At 33.6% G+C, this 23,526-nt stretch overlaps 1 protein-coding gene across 7 annotated transcripts in view; it reads left to right on the forward strand.

Moving 5' to 3' along the window:
- Nucleotides 1-23,526, forward strand: part of DOP1A (DOP1 leucine zipper like protein A) — an 85,731-nt gene that overhangs the window by 50,307 nt on the left and 11,898 nt on the right. For all 7 annotated transcript variants that reach the window (XM_016118633.2, XM_036219750.1, XM_016118638.2 and 4 more), the window contains exons 16-31: nt 368-520; nt 2,393-2,493; nt 3,866-4,128; nt 5,742-7,722; nt 8,571-8,682; nt 8,788-8,970; nt 10,650-10,775; nt 14,850-14,984; nt 16,665-16,720; nt 17,844-17,948; nt 21,336-21,402; nt 21,535-21,679; nt 21,849-21,928; nt 22,799-22,908; nt 23,139-23,288; nt 23,426-23,487. In XM_016118633.2, the coding sequence (XP_015974119.2) occupies nt 368-520; nt 2,393-2,493; nt 3,866-4,128; nt 5,742-7,722; nt 8,571-8,682; nt 8,788-8,970; nt 10,650-10,775; nt 14,850-14,984; nt 16,665-16,720; nt 17,844-17,948; nt 21,336-21,402; nt 21,535-21,679; nt 21,849-21,928; nt 22,799-22,908; nt 23,139-23,288; nt 23,426-23,487 (3,829 nt within the window). The remainder of the gene's footprint in view (nt 1-367; nt 521-2,392; nt 2,494-3,865; nt 4,129-5,741; nt 7,723-8,570; nt 8,683-8,787; nt 8,971-10,649; nt 10,776-14,849; nt 14,985-16,664; nt 16,721-17,843; nt 17,949-21,335; nt 21,403-21,534; nt 21,680-21,848; nt 21,929-22,798; nt 22,909-23,138; nt 23,289-23,425; nt 23,488-23,526) is intronic.

Below are 23,526 nucleotides of genomic sequence, written 5' to 3' on the forward strand. Positions count from 1 at the left end.
TAACTATAAATCTTAATGTATTAAATGTGGGAATTATGTCCTCTTAAGGATAATATATTCTAGTTAATGACTTTACTAGATGTTATTAAAATAGTGAAGTGGAGACTTATTTTAGCCCTGCAGAAAGTGCTTACATGTCTAATGTCTAAAATTAATACTATTCCAGGACTATCATAAAAGATTCTAAGGGCCTAGATGACCAAAATGGTCAGATGGAAAGGTATACTTTTAAATCTCATCCCAGTGGCATGATGAGTATTAAAGACCTTCTAGCAGTGGCAGTCAGATTGTACCAAAAGGAAATGTTTGCTAATAAGTTTTTATTTATGGTTTTGTAACACTGTCACTTTTATATCTTTTTCTATAGCGTGTAGCTTTAACATTGTGGGACCAGCTAGGAGATAGGACACCTCAGCACCACCAAAAGAGTGTGGAATTGTTTTATCAATTACATAACTTGGTTCCATCTTCTAGCATCTGTGAAGATGTTATAAGTCAGCAGTTAACCCATAAAGATAAGGTAAATCCTGCTATTCTTATCCTGTGTCCATTCCCCACTCCTATTAAACCAAAATGCAAATTAAAGAAACTATGAGAATTACCACAGCTAGTATCTGAATAAGAAATATTAGTTGCATTCAGAGTGATCTTAATATCTTTAAAATAAATGTGTTCTTTTCAGAGGAAAGTTCCTTACAAACGCATCAGTAATATGAAAAATCAGGTAATCCAAAATCAAATACTGGGTTTATTTCTTGGTTCAGGACACCAGTTATGGGTAGTAATGTTTAAAGTTGCTGGTCCAAATTCTTAGGTCGTTTAAAGAGGAATCAGTGGCCTCAATTATGGAACCGAAGGATACATCAATATATGGGAAACAAATTAATATGTTGTTATATATTTATGAGCTATGGAATGCTAATATGTGAGATTATATTATTTTCATTATATTAAATATACAAAATAAGGATTTTGTATTTTAATGTACAAGAAGTGATACATAAGTCAGTTAGAGTAAAGGTGTCTGAGCTATAAATGAGCCCGAGAGGAAGCCGGAACAGTCATTCTGATTGACTTCTTCAGGGTAACATGTTGAAGTTTGTGGTCTTCCCGCACCTGCTCTAAAATATAAATTAAAGATTTTATTGAGTAGCTTTTAGAAGTAGATTGCCCTAATTTAAAAGTAAACTTCGCACAAGTGAATTTGAGTGGATCATATTCAAAAAGGCTCTTTGTTCAGTAAGTGAAACATTTGGCAGAGTGGCGAAGTGGGAAATGAGGGAGTAAATGAGAAGAATGAAAAGTTTATTCCCAGGAAAATGTTAAAATTCTATTCCAGCTTTAACACATTCTTTCAAAACTGTTTAGAAATAAAATTTTAAATAAAGTTCTTATATTTTAATTTAACAATTTTTATTAAATTAAGTATAAATTTAGGATAGATTATATCCCTGTTTTCTTGTGTAACATTTCACTTGTAAAGAAACATTAAGTTCTTAATAAAGACACTCTCTATCCATGAAAAAAGTTAAAATACCTGTTATTGCTTACTTTTATTTTTACATGTTTGTATTAGTTGATGTACAAACACAGGCTTCATAGGAAAAGCATTTATTAGGCCCACAGAAAAAGCAAGCACTTCTCTGACCTATCACAAGCAATTTAGACAGTCGCAACCCCTGATTTGGGGCAGGTTTTACTTGAAGGATACTACAAGTGCTAGAGAAAGACTATAAACATTTTTATAATATCACAATTTCTACTTGATTTATGTTAATACATGTTCATTATCTATTACCAAATGCTAGTCTTTCAAAATAATTTATTTTTACATTATTTTCTTAACACTGACCCTTTTCCAAAGAACCCCAGAAGTGGCATAATATTTTTTGTGTAGAAATGATTTAAGTGTTCATTTTTTTAATAAACCAGCTTTATAAGTGATGATAAGGTCATTTGGAATTAATATATAATTTCTGGGAGCAAAATAAATTATATAGAACAATAAAATCAACTTTGACTACCAAGTATTTGTATTAAAATGAGGAGATAAGTGCTTTCTATACTCAACATATGATCATAATGACATGCACATTATTAGCTCTTTCCATCACATATTATACAGTATAATCTAGTAAACTGATTACCTAGTCTAAACTAAATAATAATTATTTATGAGGCAGTGTGAGATGATTCTTTAGGTTTAATGTTTTGTATATATTATTTTCTAGGTTTCTACTTCCTAAAAAAAAAAAAAGTTTATTGCAGTGTGTTTTGGTGTATCGGAAACATTGAATGTAATAGTCTCTATGAAATAGTTACTTTGATTTTGCCGAAATCACTTAATATCTTTAAAGGACAAAATAATTTAATCTCCCATATTCCTCCTCAGAAAATAAGGATGGAAGCACATGCAAAGTTTGCAGTTCTTTGGCATCTAACAAGGGACCTCCATATAAATAAGTCTTCATCTTTTGCACGTTCTTTTGACAGGTTGGTTACTTTCTATATTCAGATTTTATAGTCAGATACCTTAATGTCTCTTTTCTTGAATCTTTTGATTAGTTTGGCAGGGGTAGGCAATAGCAATTTATAGATTTTATAAATGGAATTTATAAATTGTTAATCTAAGCTATATTAAAATGTATGGCATTTTTATTTAGGCACCAGATTTTATTTATCTGCCAGATTTTCCCTTTTCCTTTTCTAGATTTGTAGAACCCAGGGCCCCTTCCTTTCATTGGACAATTATCAAGTCCCTACAATGTGGCAGATGCCATTCTAGGTGTCAAGGTTACAGCAATGGATACAGCCTCTTGAATCTATTCACATTCACTGAAATTGCATATAAACAGACTGTATAAATGTTTCTCTAGCAATTGTTGTCAATCTTCTGCCTGAATTGGACTTAGTAAAATCTAAAGCTAAAATATTGATAAATGTCTTCCAAGGATTCAGAGAGCCTGTAGCTGTCTGAGAGTGGTTTTGCTATTTATCTAGGCTACTTTGATGACTTGTTTGAGATTTACATTAACTTCCAAGGAGTTCCACATATAGGTAAATTCATACATTGACATAAGATAGCAGCCTCAATCAGCAGGTTTTATAGAGGTGGCCACAAATCTAATTGTGCTTAAAGCTCAGCTCAGGATCAGATATGTGCTCTACTGGTTATTTCAGCTGGTGATTTTTAAGCAGCTTCACCATCTTGAAATAATCTGCTGTTGAACCCCTATAAGAATTAGGCCCTAGGCACTTTACAAATACCAGCTCTAATTTGACGACCACCTTTTCTCATTGTACAAGTGAGGCAGTGAAGGCCCAGAGAAATTAAGTGACTTGCCCAAGACTACGCATGAGATAAAGTATATGGCCCAGATTTGAATCTTGGGTTTTCTGATTTCAAACCACACTTTCATACGTTTCACAGAAAGTCTTTCCTTGAATTAAGCACATAGTTTTGATTCATAAAGAGAATGAGAGCAGAGCAGCATGGACCAGTATAGAGGTAGTATTGACTTATATTGCAGAGGGGTTAGTATTTGGTGATATGAACAGAATATGTTGCTAAAACAAGACTAATTTTTTAAGTTTTTTTCTATTCTTTAGTATTTATCTTCTAAGAATAATGTATGCTTGTGAAATTTCAAAAAACACAGTACATACAAAAAGAGAAAAGCCTATTTTCTCCTTTTTTATTCTATCTACCGAGATTATCGGGATTATTAAAATGCTGTGGTCAAAAATTATCCTGAAGTATGGTTAGTTTAAAATAGTTAATTCAAAATAAACACAATTTACGTTAATTTTAGAAAAATGAGTGTGTTACAAGTAGTTGTTCTTTAATTATTTGTTTTTATTGTAGGTCACTGTTTATCATGCTGGATAGCCTTAACAGTCTCGATGGGTCTACCAGCTCTGTGGGACAAGCTTGGCTGAACCAAGTCCTACAAAGACATGATATCGCAAGAGTTTTGGAACCATTGCTATTGCTCCTACTTCATCCAAAAACTCAGAGGGTTTCAGTGCAGCGTGTACAAGCAGAACGTTATTGGAATAAAGCTTCTTGTTATCCTGGAGAAGAGAATGACAAGCAGCATTTCATGCAAAATTTTGCATGCAGCAATGGTGAATATCACATGAAAGTAGAACAACTTTATTTAGAATTAAGTTATTAAAATGAAGTGAGAGGTGAACAAAACAGTGATTGGCAAGATAATTGAATGTGAGGTTTTCTCCATGGACTTATTTTCTCCCTTTTGCATGCACTAGCAATGCTTATGTGAGCCATGTCAGAATGTACTTCATCAATGACCATCTTAGAGGATTTGAATCTGTCTTATCAGCTGACTCTTTCAGAGGAGGAATCAGCACAACTCTGGTCAGAGATATTCTTTAATTTTGATCGAAATATCTTTAAGTTTTATTTACCAATCCTGGTCTTGCAATGCTCTATAGATAGTTGACTAAGAATTTATAGTAAGCTTATAATGCATATTTATATTTCATGAGTCATTTCCCTCATCTGTAAAATGGGAATAATAACCCACTTTTCAAGTTATGTTTGTGATGTGTTCAGTGAAGTGACTGGCATGTTATAAGTGTTTGATAAATACTGTATTACTATGAAGTCCAAATTCAGTGATAATGGCCCCTTATATTAAATTAATTTATTATACTTCAGGGACAAAAGTCTCTCAAATATCTCCTTTGTATCTCTTAATAAAGAATCCTGTGAGATCAGTAAAAAAAGGTAATTTTACCAAGCAGGGGGTTGATTTTTAGAAGGCTGTGCTTTCTCAAAGGTCCACAGCTGTTAAATGATGTAAGCTGGAACTAAATCGTTACACTCCCACTTCATCTTTAGTGTGTTTTTACAGAGATTTGGTTTCTTTCTCTAGCTTCTTTTCTACCTGCTTCCCCTGAATTTTCTAAGAACATGTTCTACTCTGCTTATTATCAGAACTTCTTTGTGTTATTTTATCTGCCACAATTCCTGCCTATCTGCTGAATTTTCACCTCTCCTCTGAAATCATTCTCAGACCTCATGGTATCATGATGCTTTCAATGAATTTGACAGCATTTAGTTAGTATCACTTGTATGGAACTAAGACTTTCACTCTTTCTAAAAGAATGCCATCAGTGGAGGATGTCCCCCCAAAATATAGAAATCGATAAATGTGTTCATGATCCCCTGCTAGTTTTAAACTCTTTAGAGGGAACAGTGATGTGCTTTCTCTCATCCTCATTGTCTGCTGGTTTAGGGCCTTCTTCAGATAATTCTTAAACGTTTGTTGCATTTTATTAAAATCAAGGAGGTCATGTACTTACCTATATATACATTATACAAAACTATTTAAATTCTAAGAACCAGCATAAGTAAAAAGAAGTATCACACAGGGAGGAAAAAAAAAACAAATTTTGAACTGCAGTAAAAAGCATATCTTATTTGGGTATAAGGGCAAGTTTTTCTTTTTTTTTTTTCTACGTTAAATGTACTGTTCTGTTTAATTCAACTGAATAACAGGCCTCTTATTGAATTGTCTTTATTAAATAAACTTTAGTTAATAGTCATCTATGTAATATTCTAACTTAAAAGTTTATATAGTAATAAAATATGATTTTAATAGGTAAATATAAGTTGGTTTTGAGACCAATGATTAAAAATCTTGCGTTCAGTCTATATTTCATTTAACATATTTTATATTTTTTCGTCTTTACTATTTTTTTTTATATGCCAGTAAGCCAAGTACAACTTGTTGCATCTAAAGGAAATGGTGAAAAGCCACTTACCATGGACGAAATAGAAAACTTCAGTCTCACTGTTAATCCATTGAGTGACAGACTTTCCCTTCTAAGTACCAGCAGTGAGACAATTCCAATGGTTGTATCTGATTTTGATCTTCCAGACCAACAGATAGAAATACTTCAGAGTTCTGACTCTGGATGTTCACAGTCCTCTGCTGGGGACAACTTGAGTTACGAAGTTGATCCTGAAAATGTGAATACCCAAGAGGATTCTCAAATGCCAAATACAAGCTTCCCAGATGATGATGTTCAGCAGGTGGTGTTTGACCTGATATGTAAAGTTGTAAGTGGACTCGAAGCAGAATCGGCATCAGTTACATCTCAGTTAGAAATTGAAGCTCTGCCCCCAAAGCACAGTGATATAGATCCAGGCAAGGAGATTAAAGATCAGTCCACTCAGCAGAGTCAGAGTACTTTTCTGAGCAATGAAAGTTCTCCGTTTCTGCCTGTGTCTGCAGAGGAAAGCCATGAGTGTGTGGCAAATGGAATCTCTAGAAATAGCTCCTCACCTTGTATTTCAGGAACTGCACAGACTCTTCATGACCCTTCTGTTGCTTCCATGGAAACCAAATCTAGACAGAGGAGTCACAGTAGTATTCAGTTCAGCTTCAAAGAAAAGTTATCAGAAAAGGTGTCAGAGAAAGAAACAATTGTTAAGGAGTCAGGTAAACAACCAGGAGCAAAACCTAAAGTAAAACTTGCCAGAAAAAAGGATGATGACAAGAAAAAGACTTCAAATGAAAAACTTAAACAAACCAATGTATTCTTTAGTGATGGTCTGGATTTAGAGAACTGGTATAGTTGTGGAGAGGGAGAAATTTCTGAAATTGAGAGTGACATGGGTTCTCCAGGATCACGGAAATCTCCGAATTTCAACATCCACCCTCTCTATCAACATGTGCTTCTGTATCTCCAGTTGTATGATTCATCAAGAACTCTTTATGCTTTTTCTGCCATCAAAGCCATCTTGAAAACTAACCCTACTGCTTTTGTAAATGCCATTTCAACCACTAGTGTAAATAATGTGTATACCCCTCAGTTGTCTCTGCTTCAGAATCTCTTGGCCAGACATCGGATTTCTGTTATGGGCAAAGACTTTTATAGTCACATTCCAGTGGACTCAAATCATAACTTCCGGAGTTCTATGTACATAGAAATTCTTATTTCCCTCTGCTTATATTACATGCGTAGCCATTACCCAACTCATGTCAAGGTCACTGCACAAGATTTAATAGGCAATCGAAACATGCAGATGATGAGCATAGAAATTTTGACACTTCTCTTTAGTGAGCTAGCAAAAGTAATAGAAAGCTCAGCCAAGGGCTTCCCTAGTTTTATCTCTGATATGTTATCTAAGTGCAAAGTTCAGAAAGTAATTCTTCACTGTCTGCTGTCATCTATCTTTAGTGCACAGAAATGGCATAGTGAAAAAATGTCAGGTAAAAACATGTTTGCTGTTGAAGAAGGTTTCTCAGAGGACAGCCTTATCAACTTCTCAGAAGATGAATTTGACAATGGCAGCACACTCCAGTCACAACTTCTTAAAGTTCTTCAGAGACTCATTGTTCTAGAACACCGGGTAATGACTATCCCTGAAGAGAATGAAACAGGTTTTGATTTTGTTGTATCTGATCTGGAGCACATAAGTCCCCATCAGCCCATGACTTCTCTTCAGTATTTGCATGCTCAGCCAATCACATGTCAAGGCATGTTCCTCTGTGCAGTGATACGGGCTTTACATCAACACTGTGCTTGTAAGATGCATCCACAATGGATTGGTTTAATCACATCTACTCTGCCTTACATGGGAAAAGTGCTACAGAGAGTGGTTGTTTCTGTGACACTACAACTTTGCAGAAATTTAGATAACCTAATTCAGCAGTACAAATATGAAATAGGATTATCCGATAGTAGGTAAGGACTGATTTTTAACTTTGTTATCATTTTAACTTTATCATTGACTTTTTTCACATACATGACTGCTTAGACATCCATAAAGTCAGTCACAATTTGAGTAAATAAATTAGTATTAGTAGTTTACAAATAGGTTAGTTTCATGAGGAAGAAAATTCAGCTTGAGGGTTAGTAATGAAAGAATCAAGATTAGAAAAAAGAAGGAATATTTAGACCTTTTTTCTCCTAAGAGCTGAAATTAATTATGTTGTTCTTGATTAAGCTGGAAAAAGTAATAGAAAGCTCAGCAAAGTGTTTCTCTAGTCTTATCTGATATATAAGTACAAATTGATTTCACATTAAAATTAAAATTGCAAATATTTTCCCATCTGATTTTATTTCTTGTTTTGGAGGAGAATTTCATCCATATTCCCAGGCCATGTTTAAAATTAGTCTGTCAAGAATCACCCATGTGTTTAGTAGACTAGTTCTGGTTTATTTCCTGTATTATCTCAACTACTATATGGAAAATATAAGAAAATTGCCTATATTATTTAATATTTTAATAATATTTTAATATTATTTAGTATGCCTGCCATTACACAGTTGCTAGAGATTTACTGGCTATAGTTGTTTATATAGAATTTTTTAACCAAAAAGAACGTTAGCACGTTTAATGTGACGCACTTATTTTATAGATAAGGATATAAAAGCCCCTAATTTATTTTTTTAGTCATTTATTTGTGTAATATTTATTGAGCACTTACAGTGTACATAGCATATACTGGACATTCACTATTGGTAAGAGCTATAAAATATGAACTTTTCTTTCTCAGAACTTGTATTCAAATGAATGCATTTTATTTCAGGCCTTTGTGGATGGCATCAATTATTCCACCGGATATGATTCTTATGCTTTTAGAAGGGATCACAACCATTATCCATTACTGTTTGTTGGATCCTACTACACAGTATCACCAAGTAAGATTGTACAAATACATGACTTTTTTTTCAAAGACTGAGATTTAATGAGGCCCCATTTGTAAAGCTCAGTAAGTGATATGTTTTTTCCCCCAACTTTAATAGCTTTTGGTCAATGTGGACCAAAAACACTTGTTTGAAGCCCGCAGTGGAATCCTCTCAATCCTTCATATGATCATGTCCTCTGTGACACTGCTTTGGAGCATACTGCAGCAGGCTGATTCTTCGGAGAAGATGATTGTTGCTGCATCTGCATCTGTTACCACTATTAATCTTGGAGCCACAAAGGTTAGATAATTCACAATTCCCCCGGAGTTCAAGAGTCTATACCAGTACTTTCCCAAAGATTGTGTTCAGAATTTGTGAATAATTAATTATCAAATAATTTTTAACTTTAATTGAGATGTGACATATCATAAAATTTACCTGTTTACAGTATATAGAATACAATGATGGTTTTAAGAACTTACAGAGTAGTGAAACTATCACAACAGTTTAATTTTTGAACATGCCTTATTACCACTGCAAAGATTGCTCATATCCATTTACAGTCACTCCTTGTCCCCATTCCTTATCCCAGTCAACCATTAATCTGTTTTCAGAGCACTTCATATAAATGGAATCATACATTTTTTTTTTTTTTTGTATCTAGCTTCTTTCATGTTGCATAATGTCTTTGAGGTTTATTCATACATGTTGCAACTTCCTTTATTTTAAAGGACATTTTAAGTTGACATTTTATATGCAAACCCTCCTGGAAAACAATTTAGCAATATGTGCAAAGAGCTTTAAAAGTTTCATAGTTTTTGACCTAGTAATTTCTAAGGTAATCAAAATTATGCAAAGATATATTTATAAGATGTTTATTATAGCCTTATTTAATGGCAAAGAGAGATCTTAGACAATAAATAATGAAATGGTTAAATCAATTATCCTTTCAGTGCTACAGTATGTAGCCGCTAAAATCATGGATTTGAAGAATTCTTAGTGGTTGGAAAAAACTTAAGTTTAGTGAAACAGAGATGGTACATAATTAAACAAATATTATGTTTCCAATTATATAAAATAAATTTCTCTGGAGAAAAAGGAATAAAAAAATTTCAAGTGTTAATAGTGATTATCTCAATGTTGGAATTAATGAGTATTTGTAAAAAAATTTCTCTATACTCAAATTTTCACTCTATTTTCCAAATTTTTTACTTTAGAAGAAAATCTTATTAATGTTTAAAAGTGTGTTATGCTATGTCACTTGTCAAATTGGCTTCCCTTGACCTGACTTCCTAGATTTGTGAGTCACAGGAACACATCTGGAATTGGATGTAAAATCTCTCGAGCCCTTTTATTAAAATCTATATAGAATGTAATTGAATTTCATATACAGTTGATCCTTGAACAAGGCAAGAGTTGGGGTGCTGATGGTCTGTGCAATTGAAAATCCATATATAACTTTTGACTTTCCCAAAACTTAAGATGTTTTTCAGTATCCATAGGGGTTTAGTTCCAGGACCCCCTGTTAATATCAAAATCTGAGGATATTCAAATTCCCTGTGTTAAAATAGTATAGATCAATGCATGAGTCAGTCTCCACATCCATAGACTCCCAACCATAGTTGGAAAACTGTACAGGTATTCATTGGAAAAAGTCTGCGTATAATTGGACCCTTGCAGTTCAAACCGTCATTGTTCAAGGGTCAACTATATTGTATTTTTCTATTATCACACTGATTAGACTCTTGCATTGGCTGATTGGTTATTGTCATTTCATAGGCTTTTTTTTTTTTTTTTGTCCTTTTGGAATTCTAATGACCATGGTTGCATCTCTTAACATGATTAAAGTTTACTGTTATTTAGATAGTAAAGCGTAAAAGTACTATATATTATTTCAAAGAAAACTAAAAAACTAAAAATTAAAACCATAGTTTATTAATGCTTTTTAATTCACTTGCCATTTATTTAAATTGTTTTAGAACTTGAGACAGCAGATCCTTGAATTACTAGGCCCCATTTCAATGAATCATGGTGTTCATTTTATGGCTGCCATTGCATTTGTATGGAATGAAAGAAAGCAGAACAAAACCAGCAACAGGACCAAGGTATGTATTTAACCATTTGATACTTTTTTGTTTTTTCATTTGCTAAGTATTTGGTTAGTTTAAGTCCTCACTTAATGTTAACAATGGGTTCTTGAAACTGTGATGGAACAACATATAATAAAACCAGTTTTACAATAGATGAATTGATATGAACAAGAGTTAAGTTTCTACAGTCTCATCAATGTTATATAAATAAAACAATGTTATTTGAGGACCTGCTATACATGCTAGTTTTCAACTCTCCATTAATTGCTATGGGGCTGAGACGAGGTGGGTAAGTAGAAAAACAACAGTGTGTGTGCAGGTTTAGATAATGACTTGTTGCATGAATTTCTTGAATAAATATAAAAGGTGTTATGCGAAAAAAATAGTATTAAAACTGTAGCTGTATTTAAATATAAATGGTAATATAGTAATGTTTTTTTTTATTCTTAAATTTTATTAATGCCTTCAGTTCGTGTGTCATTTAAACAAAATACGTGTTTTAAAAAGCATTCTTATACATAAACAGATCAAGGGACAGTTAAGTAATTTATGCCTAAGACAAGCACATCATTTTTATTCAGTTGTGTATACGAAAGAGAAATCCACTTTAAATCTTTTTCTTTGGATTAAAGACATTTGGAAATTATTATTCAGAAATGGCAAATGTTTTCCCAGAACAAATGTATTTTCCAATAAGAAATGCTGATGCAGTTCAAAGGCATTAGTGTTGATAAAGAGAACTGGAAAAGCACTTGTGGAATGCATGGTCACCAGGAAAAGTGTTCCAGTGGGCCTAAAATTCATGTCCAGTTAATTAGGTAGCATGAATTGAAAGGTTTAGATGGAAAAACAGGTAGCATGAGGCAGGTTATGTGACACACATATAGGCACATGACTAGTCTAAACATGACTAGGCTAAACAGGGAGCTAGGTTTTACAGACTAATTTGTTCTTTCGTTGGGAAAATAGTCAAATATAATGTAATTTCCATTTACCGGCACTTACTGATAAATAAATGCAATTAGATCCAGAGCAGTAAATGTCCTTCCAGAAGAAGTACATACTAGCTAACAGATGTCAGAGTAGCCAAAGCGAAGCGATCACACTCCAGTTTTCTCACAGTGCAGTTAAATGAATGCTAAACTGTCTTGTATTGTTTCTATACATCGTACTGCCTGCTCTCATTTCAGTGTGTTTTTTAAATTCTACTTATTCAGGGTACAAAGCAAGGTATGGAAAGATTTCATCTCGACTATTTTTTTAATATGACATAATAGCTTAAACATTTTGTTTCTAAATGTAATTCATATATTGGTTTTGACTTTGAGAGCTTGATAAAAATTTTCTATATTACTAGAAGTAAATAGTGACTCATTAGAATATTATGGCAGTTAAATTTACATTCATATGAGATAGATGATTTCTCTAGCTAAAGGTTTCTGATTTCACATTACATATATGCTGACATTTCTAAATTGATGATATTATTTTACATGTGAGGATTCAGTAGTGGATATTACATTGGACAGTTAAAATCCTGGACTATATAAAAGCGACCAAGGACATGTGGTTTAAGATGACATATTGAATACATGTATTTTTCTCTGTTCTCTTTCTCAAAAGTACGAGTAAGAGAATAAGAATAAGAGAATTACAAAAGTCCACAAGAACGAAAAAATTAGGAAAGATGACCAAAGAAAAATTAATGACAACAAAATTTTGCAAGATGAGAAAGACAAGTCTGAGTTGTAACTGACTTAGTAGAGAAAGCTGATATCTAAGTGTCTACAAGAGGGGAACCAGCTCCTGCTATAAAACCACAAGTGGTCTCTGGAAGTAGAGTATCAGGTACTTTTAAAGGCAAAGGTTAATTAGGATGGGGCTGAAATCTAGAGGAAAGTAAAGTCAGTTTACTCTGTGAAGAGTTTGTCAGGAGAGGCTCTGGATTCAAGGGCACAAGGTTCATGTAGAAGTTAGACTTCATGCTGAGAAAAGGAGCATTCGGAAAAAGTCTACATACTGAAAAATGAATCAGCCTCACCCCAATGCAATGGCAGAAAGCTATCTATATGTCCCACAGGGAGGAGTTTTGAGGATTCCTCTCTAGGAAAATGACCAGGGAAAAAGACCTGCAGCTACTGAAGTTTTTGAGTCCCTTAACAAAAAAAAAAAACAAAACGAAACAAAAACTGTGCTACTTTCTCTATACAGGGAGTCCTGCATATCTATTAGTCTTGCACACATATGTTTGACAGTGCATCACTTTTTAATTTTGTTCTGAAAGGCAACAATGACGTAGTTGTTAAGAGCAAGGCTTTGAAACCAGATCCCTGGGGTTCAAATCTTGATTTCTCCACTCACTAGCTGTATGACCTCTGGGTAGAAATACTACTTCATGGTGTTGTGAAAGTTAGAAGGAAAAAAATATATATATGGCACTTGGAGCAGTGCCTGTCACTTAAAAAAGTACTATGCAAATATTAGGTATATTATTATCTCTCATATTTAATAATGAATAGAGATACAAGGATTACCAGTCACATGAAGAAAGTTTCTAATATGTTAGTCAAAAACCAAAACAGCTAGATTAAAAATTCAAAGGAAACAATGCAGGTAAGAGAAGAAAATGTAAGCAGAAATAATAATGTTCTTCAAGAAGTGAAACTGTATTATATCCATGAAATAAGAAATTTTAAGAAAGAGCATTACAAACATTAAAATTTTTCTTGTATATTAAATTTTATAGCAGAAGCAAAACAAAGTCAGTATCAAGGTTGCAAGCAAAGGTAGTAAATATCAGAAATACCATATAAATTTAGAGATGTGGAAAACAGGGGAAAGGAGATAAGAAAATTAGAGAAGTGATATTGGAGGTGGAAGTTCAATATCTTTTTGCAGAAAAAACAAAAAAATGAGAAAAATATCAAATTTTCCAGAAATATTGAGAAATGGGTTTCTACAGGCACTGTGAAAAGAGATCTACACAAAGATCAGCATGTGATTTCAGAACATTGGAGTAAAAAAAAAAAAATCTGCAAATCTTTTAAAGAGAAAATACTGGTCTTATGCATTGGACTATGATAAGATTTGTCCGTAGTAACACTGGAAATCGTGATGGGAAAATTAGTTTCAACCTATAAGTCTATATCCTGCCAAACTGTCACTCAGGGTAATTTGAACCATGCAGTTTGTCAAAAAATTTTGCCATGAATTCACCCTTTTTCAGCTACTGGAAGATGCATCTCCACCGGTAGAGGAATAAACCAAGAAAGAAGACATGGGATCCCAGAAATAGGCATTGCAACACAGAAGAAAAGGAAAGGGAATCTCTAGGCTCATGGTCACAGGAGAGATACCAAGGTGATACTATGTAGCAAGCCTAGAGAGTACCAATCCAGAGTAGAACAGAAAGATGATGAACAAATGTCTAAGAAGAAGAAAAGGGAGAGAAGAGGAGGAGGAGGAAAAGGTGGACAATTACCTGATATGTTTGAATGTGTACTTAGAGGAGATTTATAGTCACTGGACCATTTTGGATGAATTTGAGATACAAATAGAGAAAACCAAGCAAACAAACCAAAAGTAGTTTATTACCTCTAAAAAGGTGTATTAGACGAGAAATGTAGTAATACAATACACAGCACAATCATAAATAGTCATGTGAACACTAGATGTTGATTTAAATAAAATTACGATATAATTGTGTTGCGAGTATAGGGAGAAAAGTATAAGAGAGTTAAGTTGTTACCTTCTAAAATAAGTCAGATAATACCTAAAATTGAAAAATCATGAAATAGGAAAAAGTATCAATGTGTATTCAGAAATAGTAGAAAAGAAGTAAGAATTGAGTAGGGTTACTTTGGGGCATTTGAAGGGATAGGGCACTGCAAGTTTTTCTTATCAGGCTTATTGATTTTTTGAAATGATACACATATGTTACATTTAAAAAATAAAGTTTACCTAAGGTAATCAAAGGACTTGAAAAGTCCTTTATACTAAGAGATTATAAATAATGTCTTAATTCTGTGATTTCTCTTGAAAGAGTTATGCACACATTCACATACGCAAATACAATGATGTGTTATATAGGTCATTCCTGCAGCCAGTGAAGAACAGCTTTTACTAGTAGAATTGGTTCGCTCAATCAGTGTCATGAGAGCAGAAACTGTTATACAGACTGTGAAAGAAGTTTTAAAGCAGCCCCCAGCCATAGCCAAGGACAAGGTAAGAAGAGGTTTTCTTTGCTTTTGTTTACAATTCTATTTCAGAAATGATGTTGGTAGGTAAGTTTTTTTGTTTGTTTTTTGGTTTTGGGGTTTTTTTTGGTACAATAATGTCATTCTAACTATAGTACTAATAGCAGAGCTGAGTGCCTATGCCTCTCACAACTGCAGTAATAAAAACAATTATCACTATCTACAGTGACTTGGCTATTGCGATCATTCCTGTAGCCAGTGAACAGCAGTTAACTGCGCATATCTCTCGGTGTGTACATCTAAGGCAGTCAGTAGCTGTGTGACCTAATTTTTAGGGGAAGTTTTTCTATTCATTTAAAGGAAGAATATAAAAGCCAGAGCCCAGGGTCTACTTGCCTCAGTTGTTGTCTTTTACACGGCTTATTTATTGCTTTGTGTTCAGAATGAATCTCTTAATTCTGTAAACTCTCCACGTTTTGCCATAACCTTAGTTCTAGTCAGTGTCACTTCTTGACCATGTGTAAGACTGTACTTTGCAAGGGCCACAGAAAATGAATAGCATAGTCTCTGCACTCACAGTGCATTGTCTCTAATTAGGCAGACAAAAAATCTACAAACAGTAAAATCATAGACTTAACAACTTTTCTGCTCTTCTACCAATATTAAGAGATTATATTTTCTTAGGTAATATATACCACCTGCAAACATTAGACTTTAAGCCAAGCCAAACTAGACAATCACATCCATAAAAGAATTATTACACATTTCTGAATTGCCAACGGGAAGAGTTTGCTTGCATGTATAAATAGCCAGTGTCTGAATTAACTTTTTAATAATTTCCTTGCTATTCTGAAATCACCTCTAGGGCATTTGTGATAGTTTTTAAATTTGCCCGTGAAAACTCAATTCAGTGTAATATTCAGTGAGCATCTGCTTATGCCAGACATTGGGCTAAGTGTGCAGGATATAAAAACAAGAGCAAACACACACACACACACACACACACACACACACACACACACACACGCTACCCCTCTGCTCTCAATCTACTAAGTTCTAAATATATTTAAGACTTGATTTTTGTTTGTATGATAGAAAGGGAAAACATTCAAGGGAATAGTTGCTAACTAAAAAGGAACAAATTGGTAAATATCAGTGATCATCAGCATCATTTTCTATTACAAATTTTTATGGAAGGGTGTTTTCTTTTTATTGTGTGTTACACTCAGCACTATCTTTAGTTAAAGACTACATTTTAGGCTATTAGGAATTGTTCTCAAATTTGACTAACAACACTAATTTAACAGAAATGTATGGTAAAATAGATTTAAATCACATTTTGTAAAACATCTCAACCTAATTCTAATAGCACCAAGCAAGCAAAAGCTACTAAAAATAAAACTAGTTTTGATGCTTATAGAGTAAATGGATCATTTAAAAGTAGTGGCTGGAGTATCAACTTTTGATGGGGAATTTGGGGAGGAACTGAGAACCTTTCAATTCCTCCCATCCATTTTTAACCTTTTAAATAGCTCTTGTGTTTTTTCCTCTTAATGTAAGAGAGCTGCATGGTTTTCTATGACAAACTTGTGTTTGCTTTTGTTTGTTTGTTTGTTTCTTTTATTAAAAATTGGCAGAGTAGTGGCAACAACGAAAAATCAAAGGCAGCATTTTTCTTCACTGTAAAATTGATTTCTTTTGTTTATAGAAACATCTTTCTTTGGAAGTCTGCATGCTTCAGTTTTTCTATGCTTATATTCAAAGGTAAGATATCCAATGTGAATCTCTCCTAACAGCATTGGTAATGTTAGGAAATATAGGAAAAAAGCACCTGAATTCTTTAAGAAATTAGTATTGCCTCCCTAAAACTAAAAGAACAAATTCTAGAAACAGAGAAACATTGTATTTTAATACAAGTCATTGGGTATCTTAATGACCCAGCCATGCAAATCCTATGAACCAAAAGACCTAAGTGATTTTAAGATACACTGGATATTAAAACACCGAATTGTTAAGAAAGTCATTTATATATAAATGATAAGCTGAATCCTTTATTTTGATACAGGTGAACATGTGATAATGTAATATTTTTTTAATGTTAGGAGTGATATGAAAATATTTTTTGTTATAGTATTCCAGTTTCACATCTAGCTGAACAGTTAGTTGATTTGAGTTTTGATAAACTTACTGAACCTGAATCTCCCTTAAAGAATAATTCTATTTCAGTCACCAAATGCAGCATCAGTTTGCGATCTATGACCAACATATATAAAGTTAGGTTAGGTAGTGTATTTAAAGTGGTTGTGGCTTAGAACTAGGACTGCCTAAAATCTGATCTTAGACACATAGAAGTACTAGGATTAAGATCAGATTGAAACAAAGATAATCTTAATTTCTCTAGAGGTGAGATATCCACAATAGATTCAGTTCTACCTTAGACGAGACAGACTCATAGGTAAAGGAAAAAGAGCTAATGTAAGAGAGAAGTGTAGAGAATAGGAGAGAGAATAGGTGACTATGATGTTAGTAATTCAATTGAGATTTATTGTAGTTGCATTTTACTTTTGAGAGTCCATGTGTTAAAAATGGTTTCTGTAGTAAAATTTCTAGACTAATAAATGACACTGGGTATTTTAAATGTATTTGATTTATATATATACCATATATATATAAATATATATATTTATATATATATATATACACACACACACATACACTATCAGTGGAAAATCTAAGTTTTAGATCTTTTCTCTCAGAGTCTATAAAAATGTAGAGAATATTTTAGACTAACTAGTAGAAGAACTTGTTATAAGCTGTGGGAAAATATAAAGAAAATTAAAGTTTACTGTAGCATTCTAAATAAATATAAACGACATTTATCTTGCAGAATTCCAGTGCCCAATTTAGTGGATAGCTGGGCATCACTATTGATACTTCTAAAAGACTCTATACAACTGAGTCTTCCAGCCCCGGGGCAGTTTCTTATACTTGGGTAAGCAATGTCACTTAATATTATTTCAAGTAAAAGAATAATGTTCATTGTATTAATTGCCGTATAACAGATGTTTCGGGTGACCATGTGAGCTCTCTGCCTTGTCATAGAATTCTCAAGGTATAACACTAGATGTATAAATGAGGCCTGTTAAAGGGGGTGGGCGGGTAGGGAGGGAACAATGTGTTTTTATACATATACAAAATGAAAATGTGCTAATGTAAAACTTTTACAACAGTAATTATTTAGTGACGAGAGAAAGTCGGCTTAAAATGGAAAGGGGTGTGTAGGATAGCTGAAGGGGAACTTCATAGAGGAAATTCATTTGATGTTAAGGCCCTGAGCATAAACAGGCTTGGAAAAGTCATTTTCTCTCTGGGTCTTGGAGTTTCCTGATATTGTTAATAGTTTGTATGATTATATGGCAAATTCCAGTCACCCTTAACTGCAAGCACCATGATTCCACGGACACTGTCTATTTTTTGCTCATCATTATTCCTGGTTAACAATGTTTGCTCAGTGGATAGAGGTAGTAGGAGCAGAAAGCCTCCTTTCTAGGAGGTGGAAGGAGACAAGAAAGGGAAGGGTATACTGACTGGGGCAAGGTACCTTATCTGGTTTGATTATAGAGTAGGGTACAGGCAGGGGAATGGCAGGTGAATAGAAAGGGGGCTGAGAGCTAGGTGGTAAAGGATTTTGCATTTCAGTTTAAGAAATTTGGTCTTAGAAGTGATTGCAGGTTTTGAGGCGAGACATAACTAACAAGATAGGAGTATACATCAGAGGGGAAAGAGGATGGGCTAGGCATTCTGTTTCAAGTGGGAGGTAGAGAATGTGTGAAGTATTGATGATGGGATTGAAGGAACAGGACAAAGAAGAAGCAAAAGGGGCCAGCAAAGGAGATAGAAAAGGATTATCAAAGTGAAAAATAAATCCAGGTCTATTCGGTGTTCTAGAAGCATAGAGAAGTAAGAGGGCATGAGTAACACCTTCAGAGAGATTTAGGATGAGCTATAATAAGAGACTGTATTAACTGATGATTTGTAGAGGATTGGTTAATTAGGGGAGAGGAATTTAGCAAGGTAGTAAGCACAAATATCAACAGCAAAGGGTTAAAATGAGAAATAAGTGTGGGTTATTTAAGATGTTTGATTATAAAAAGAAAAATTGTAGCAAGAGGAAGTGTGATTTGAAAGTTATCATTAATGGTAAGGAAAACCTAAGGATGTCGAGTTGTTAATAGGAAAATCTCTGAAGTTGTTCTCTGCCTGGGTACAAATCCCAGTTCCTTTACTTCTTAGCTATGTGCCTTTGGGCAGGTTATTACCTCTCCATCTGTAAAATGGGAGTGATAATAGTGTCTATTTCATAAAGTTGTTATGAAGATTAAATTAGTTAAATATTTGTTAAATTGTTAGAATAGTGGCTGGCCAATAATAAGTGTTATGTAAATGGAGAGTGATAGAAAGTTCTAGAGAGAAGGGAGCTCACTGTTAGCACCAGAATCCAGAGACAGCAGGGAGGGGATGGAGAACAGTGAATGAATGGCATGGCAGCAGGTGTGAGAGAAAGATGGATACATGTTCTCTAAGAGAAATATATAGACTTAATTTCTACCCTGTTGTCCCTTAAGGGAGCCAGCAATTCATTGGTTTGGCAGCCAATGGTCTAGAAAATTTTGAAGTGGAGAGGAAAGAAGGTGAGAGTTCTTCAGTAAGATGGCCTTAAGCTTTCCCATAAGTGTGGGGATGTAGTCTTCTGACAGGAAGCAGAGAGGAGGTGGAGGGATGGTGGTGAGAGCTTGAGGAGAGTGGGTCAGTCTGTACTAGCTGAGTAACATTGAGGGCCCAGCCCAGCAAAAGAGAGCTAGAAATTCTCAGGAATTTCAGAGTTCATGATGATCTTTGGACCCTCATGCTATGTATTTTCTAAATCTAAAAGCTGAAGGAGTTTAGACATTGAAGGTGTGATGAGGAGCCGTGGTCTTAATGTCTGTAATTCCTAGATCAGAGGTTAGATATAGTGTGTATGTTTTTTAGTGATGAGAGGTCAATGTAAATACTGGAAATCAACGTTCTCATGAAGATTTCTGATACTTCTCATCTCTGGAACCTTAGCTGCATCAATAAACCTCTCCAAGGCTATTTTCTTATCCATCAAGCAAGGATAATAGTATCTGCCCAGCCTGCCTCTGAGTTGTTTCAACGCTCAAAGAGGGAATATATGCACAGTTCTTTAAATTGTCACCAAATAACCCTAATGGATAATTTCATGAAAAATTAAGGCCATCTGCTATGACTTGTAGCTTCTCCATCACAAATTTTACTGTTTCCTCACCTACCTTTTCTTCCTTTCTCATTTCTTAGATAATGAAGGATCTTACCTCCTTCTCAATGTGTGTGTGTACTCTAAGTGTTTAAACAAAAGGTTGGACATTTCAGTTATACTAGAAACTGATTCCCTTTTTAAATTTCTGGTGGTTTATTTTTTTCCCTAAACATTCCACTGATCCTCTAAAAATTACAAAATAGAAATCTATATGAAGATTGCTCTTCAATATTACCTTACATATGAGTTTGGAAATAATTATGCATTTATTTTAATAAAATCAAGTCAAAGTAAATATTGAGTGAAACTAATTTAGTAAACAAATAGAAATGGAAATTCTTTTGTTCGTGAAATATTTTTAACCTGTTATGTATATATGAACATACGGTAAGAAACCATTTCTATGTTACAATTTAAGATTGGTGGGGTTTGAGGGTTTTTAAAAAACTTTGTCGATATATAAAACACATACAGAAAAACATAATAAGTACACAACTCCACCAAGTTATTACAAAGTGAACACAAATGTATTAGAAACAAAATTAAGAAATAAAACACCACATGTCCTTCAGGTCCCCTACCAATTACTGCTCTTTCCCTTCTCCCCAAAGATAGCCACTATTCTAACTTCTAACACTACAGATAAGTTTTGCCTTGTTTTTGAACTACAAATATATGTAACTATTTTGTATCTGCTTCTTTTACATGTTTGTAAGATTCATCTATGTAATTTCATGTAACTATAATTCATGTTCATTGCTGTTTAGTATTTCATTGTATGCAAATGTCAGTTTTTCTCTTCTGTTGCTGGATATTTGGGCCCTTTCCAGTTTTTGCCTTTTATAAATAATGTTATTCTGAACATCCTTGTACATGTCTTTTCATGGCCTATATCTGTATGCTTTCACCTAAGTCATAGGCTATCCATACATGTATTCATTAAATGTATGAAATAGATATATTGAGGCCACAAAGCCACTTGCTCACTGTGAGAAATTATATTGCATCATTTTCTTTAGACTAATATTTTTGGTTTGTTTTTCTCTTTGGCCCTTTTAGGGTTCTGAATGAGTTTATTATGAAAAACCCTAGTTTGGAAAATAAAAAAGACCAAAGAGACCTTCAGGTAAGGCATTTTGAATTGAGGACTGCTACCCAAACTGTTTTTCAGTGCCCTCAACACTAAAATTGAAAGGTCAAATAAGATTATCTGTGTGTGTATATAAACATGTATCATGATTTTTCCTCGTTTCTTTAGGATGTGACTCATAAAATAGTGGATGCAATTGGTGCAATTGCTGGTTCTTCTTTGGAACAGACAACATGGCTGCGACGAAATCTTGAAGTTAAGCCTTCTCCCAAAATAATGGTGGATGGAACCAATCTGGAATCTGATGTTGAAGGTACCGATCTCAAACATTTAGGTTTCTATCTGTAGGCATATATTCACCAAGAAATCCTTGCAGCTAGTACTATAAATACCATAAAATAATTCCCTTTCTCTCATGTTTAGCAGGTAGCTTTTTTTAGTGAGAAAAGACTTAACTATATCTTTACTTGTCTTTTATTTAGATATGTTATCACCTGCAATGGAAACCTCAAACATAACTCCTTCTGTATATAGTGTCCATGCATTGACATTACTTTCTGAGGTAAATATTATCAAGTTTTTTGATATAAACTTTCAAGTAAACAGTTTCACAATTAAGTATTAGCAAGTAATTCTTACAGTTTTTAATTTGAAAAATCTTTTTACTTCTAGAAATCGCTGTATAGAATACAAAGTTTTGACTTTGTATTCAGATTAGATTGTTTAATATTAGTAATAATAACTTTAGATAGTGCTTACCTCTCCATGTACTATTTTTTAAACGTGTACTTTTTATAAAAATATAAGCGCTTTTATATCAAAATATGGTAGGGAGGGCTGAAAGCGGTATAATGATGCTTGTCATTATAAAGTATTTTGCAGTATACCATTTTTACGTGGCATGTTCTTTTTTTATACCCTGTTACATGGTCTTGATGGTCATGTTTATTTCCCCATTATGATGTGGATACTGAGCCCTACAAAGATGAGAACATTGTGACTAAGGCCAAACAGCTATAAATTAACAGAGTTGGAATTTGAGCAGCTCAGTTCATTTAATAGTTTTTTTCCAAGCCACTTTTAACCAAGTTAGGAAAAGAGAATACCGAGTTTCTAGTTTTAAATTCACTGTGTACTATTACACTGTCACATTAGAAGGATTTTGACCTCTCTTTTCCTATATTTTGCTATCTCAGTTAGAAATAGTAAAATTTGCCCATATTTGTATCCTATAGTTATTAAAGCCAAAAAAAAAAAAAAAAAAAAAAAACAGCGGTAGAAATTATTCACATAAAGATAGGTCAGGGAGACATAATTTTAGATTTTTCTAATTTTAAGGTATTCTCGATTTTCTTAAAGATGAAAACCACCTCTGAATACTGTCAGTTTTAGCTCTCAGGTTATACTACATTTCATTTCTTATATTTTTTAGGTTTTGGCTCATCTTTTGGATATGGTTTTCTACAGTGATGAAAAAGAACGAGTTATTCCTTTACTTGTAAATATTATGCATTATGTTGTGCCCTACCTCCGAAACCACAGGTACTATTATTATTTAAGTAGATGTCTTAATAAATTCATAGTTTGTTAAAAACAAATTATATTCCTATATTTCCATCATTTGAATTATCACAAAATGACATTTTTGCCTTGAATTATAACAATTAAAAAGAAACATTTTCTTATGGTATTTGAGGTGTGAACTCATAAATAACTTAATATGACGATTAAAATTATAACATACAGGTTAAGGTGGTTTTCCTTCTTCCTAGTGCACATAATGCCCCTAGTTATCGAGCCTGTGTCCAGCTGCTTAGCAGTCTTAGTGGGTATCAGTACACGCGGAGAGCTTGGAAAAAAGAAGCCTTTGACCTCTTTATGGATCCCAGTTTCTTTCAGATGGATGCCTCTTGCGTTAATCAGTAAGTCATTGTCTTGCTTTTTATTCAACATAATGCATCTCACAAAGTCTGTTGAAACCAACTACAATCCTGTAAAGTAGAGCATTTTTTTTTTTAACAAAATCTTTATTATGTATCATAATCCTTATCTTTTTCAGTTGGAGAGCAATAATGGACAATCTAATGACACATGATAAGACAACATTTAGAGATTTGATGAGTGAGTATTATGAGATGACATAATCAGTGTCTTTCCTGT

Source organism: Rousettus aegyptiacus, unplaced genomic scaffold (assembly GCF_014176215.1).
Source record: "Rousettus aegyptiacus isolate mRouAeg1 unplaced genomic scaffold, mRouAeg1.p scaffold_m13_p_1, whole genome shotgun sequence".
Lineage (NCBI taxonomy): Eukaryota > Metazoa > Chordata > Mammalia > Chiroptera > Pteropodidae > Rousettus > Rousettus aegyptiacus.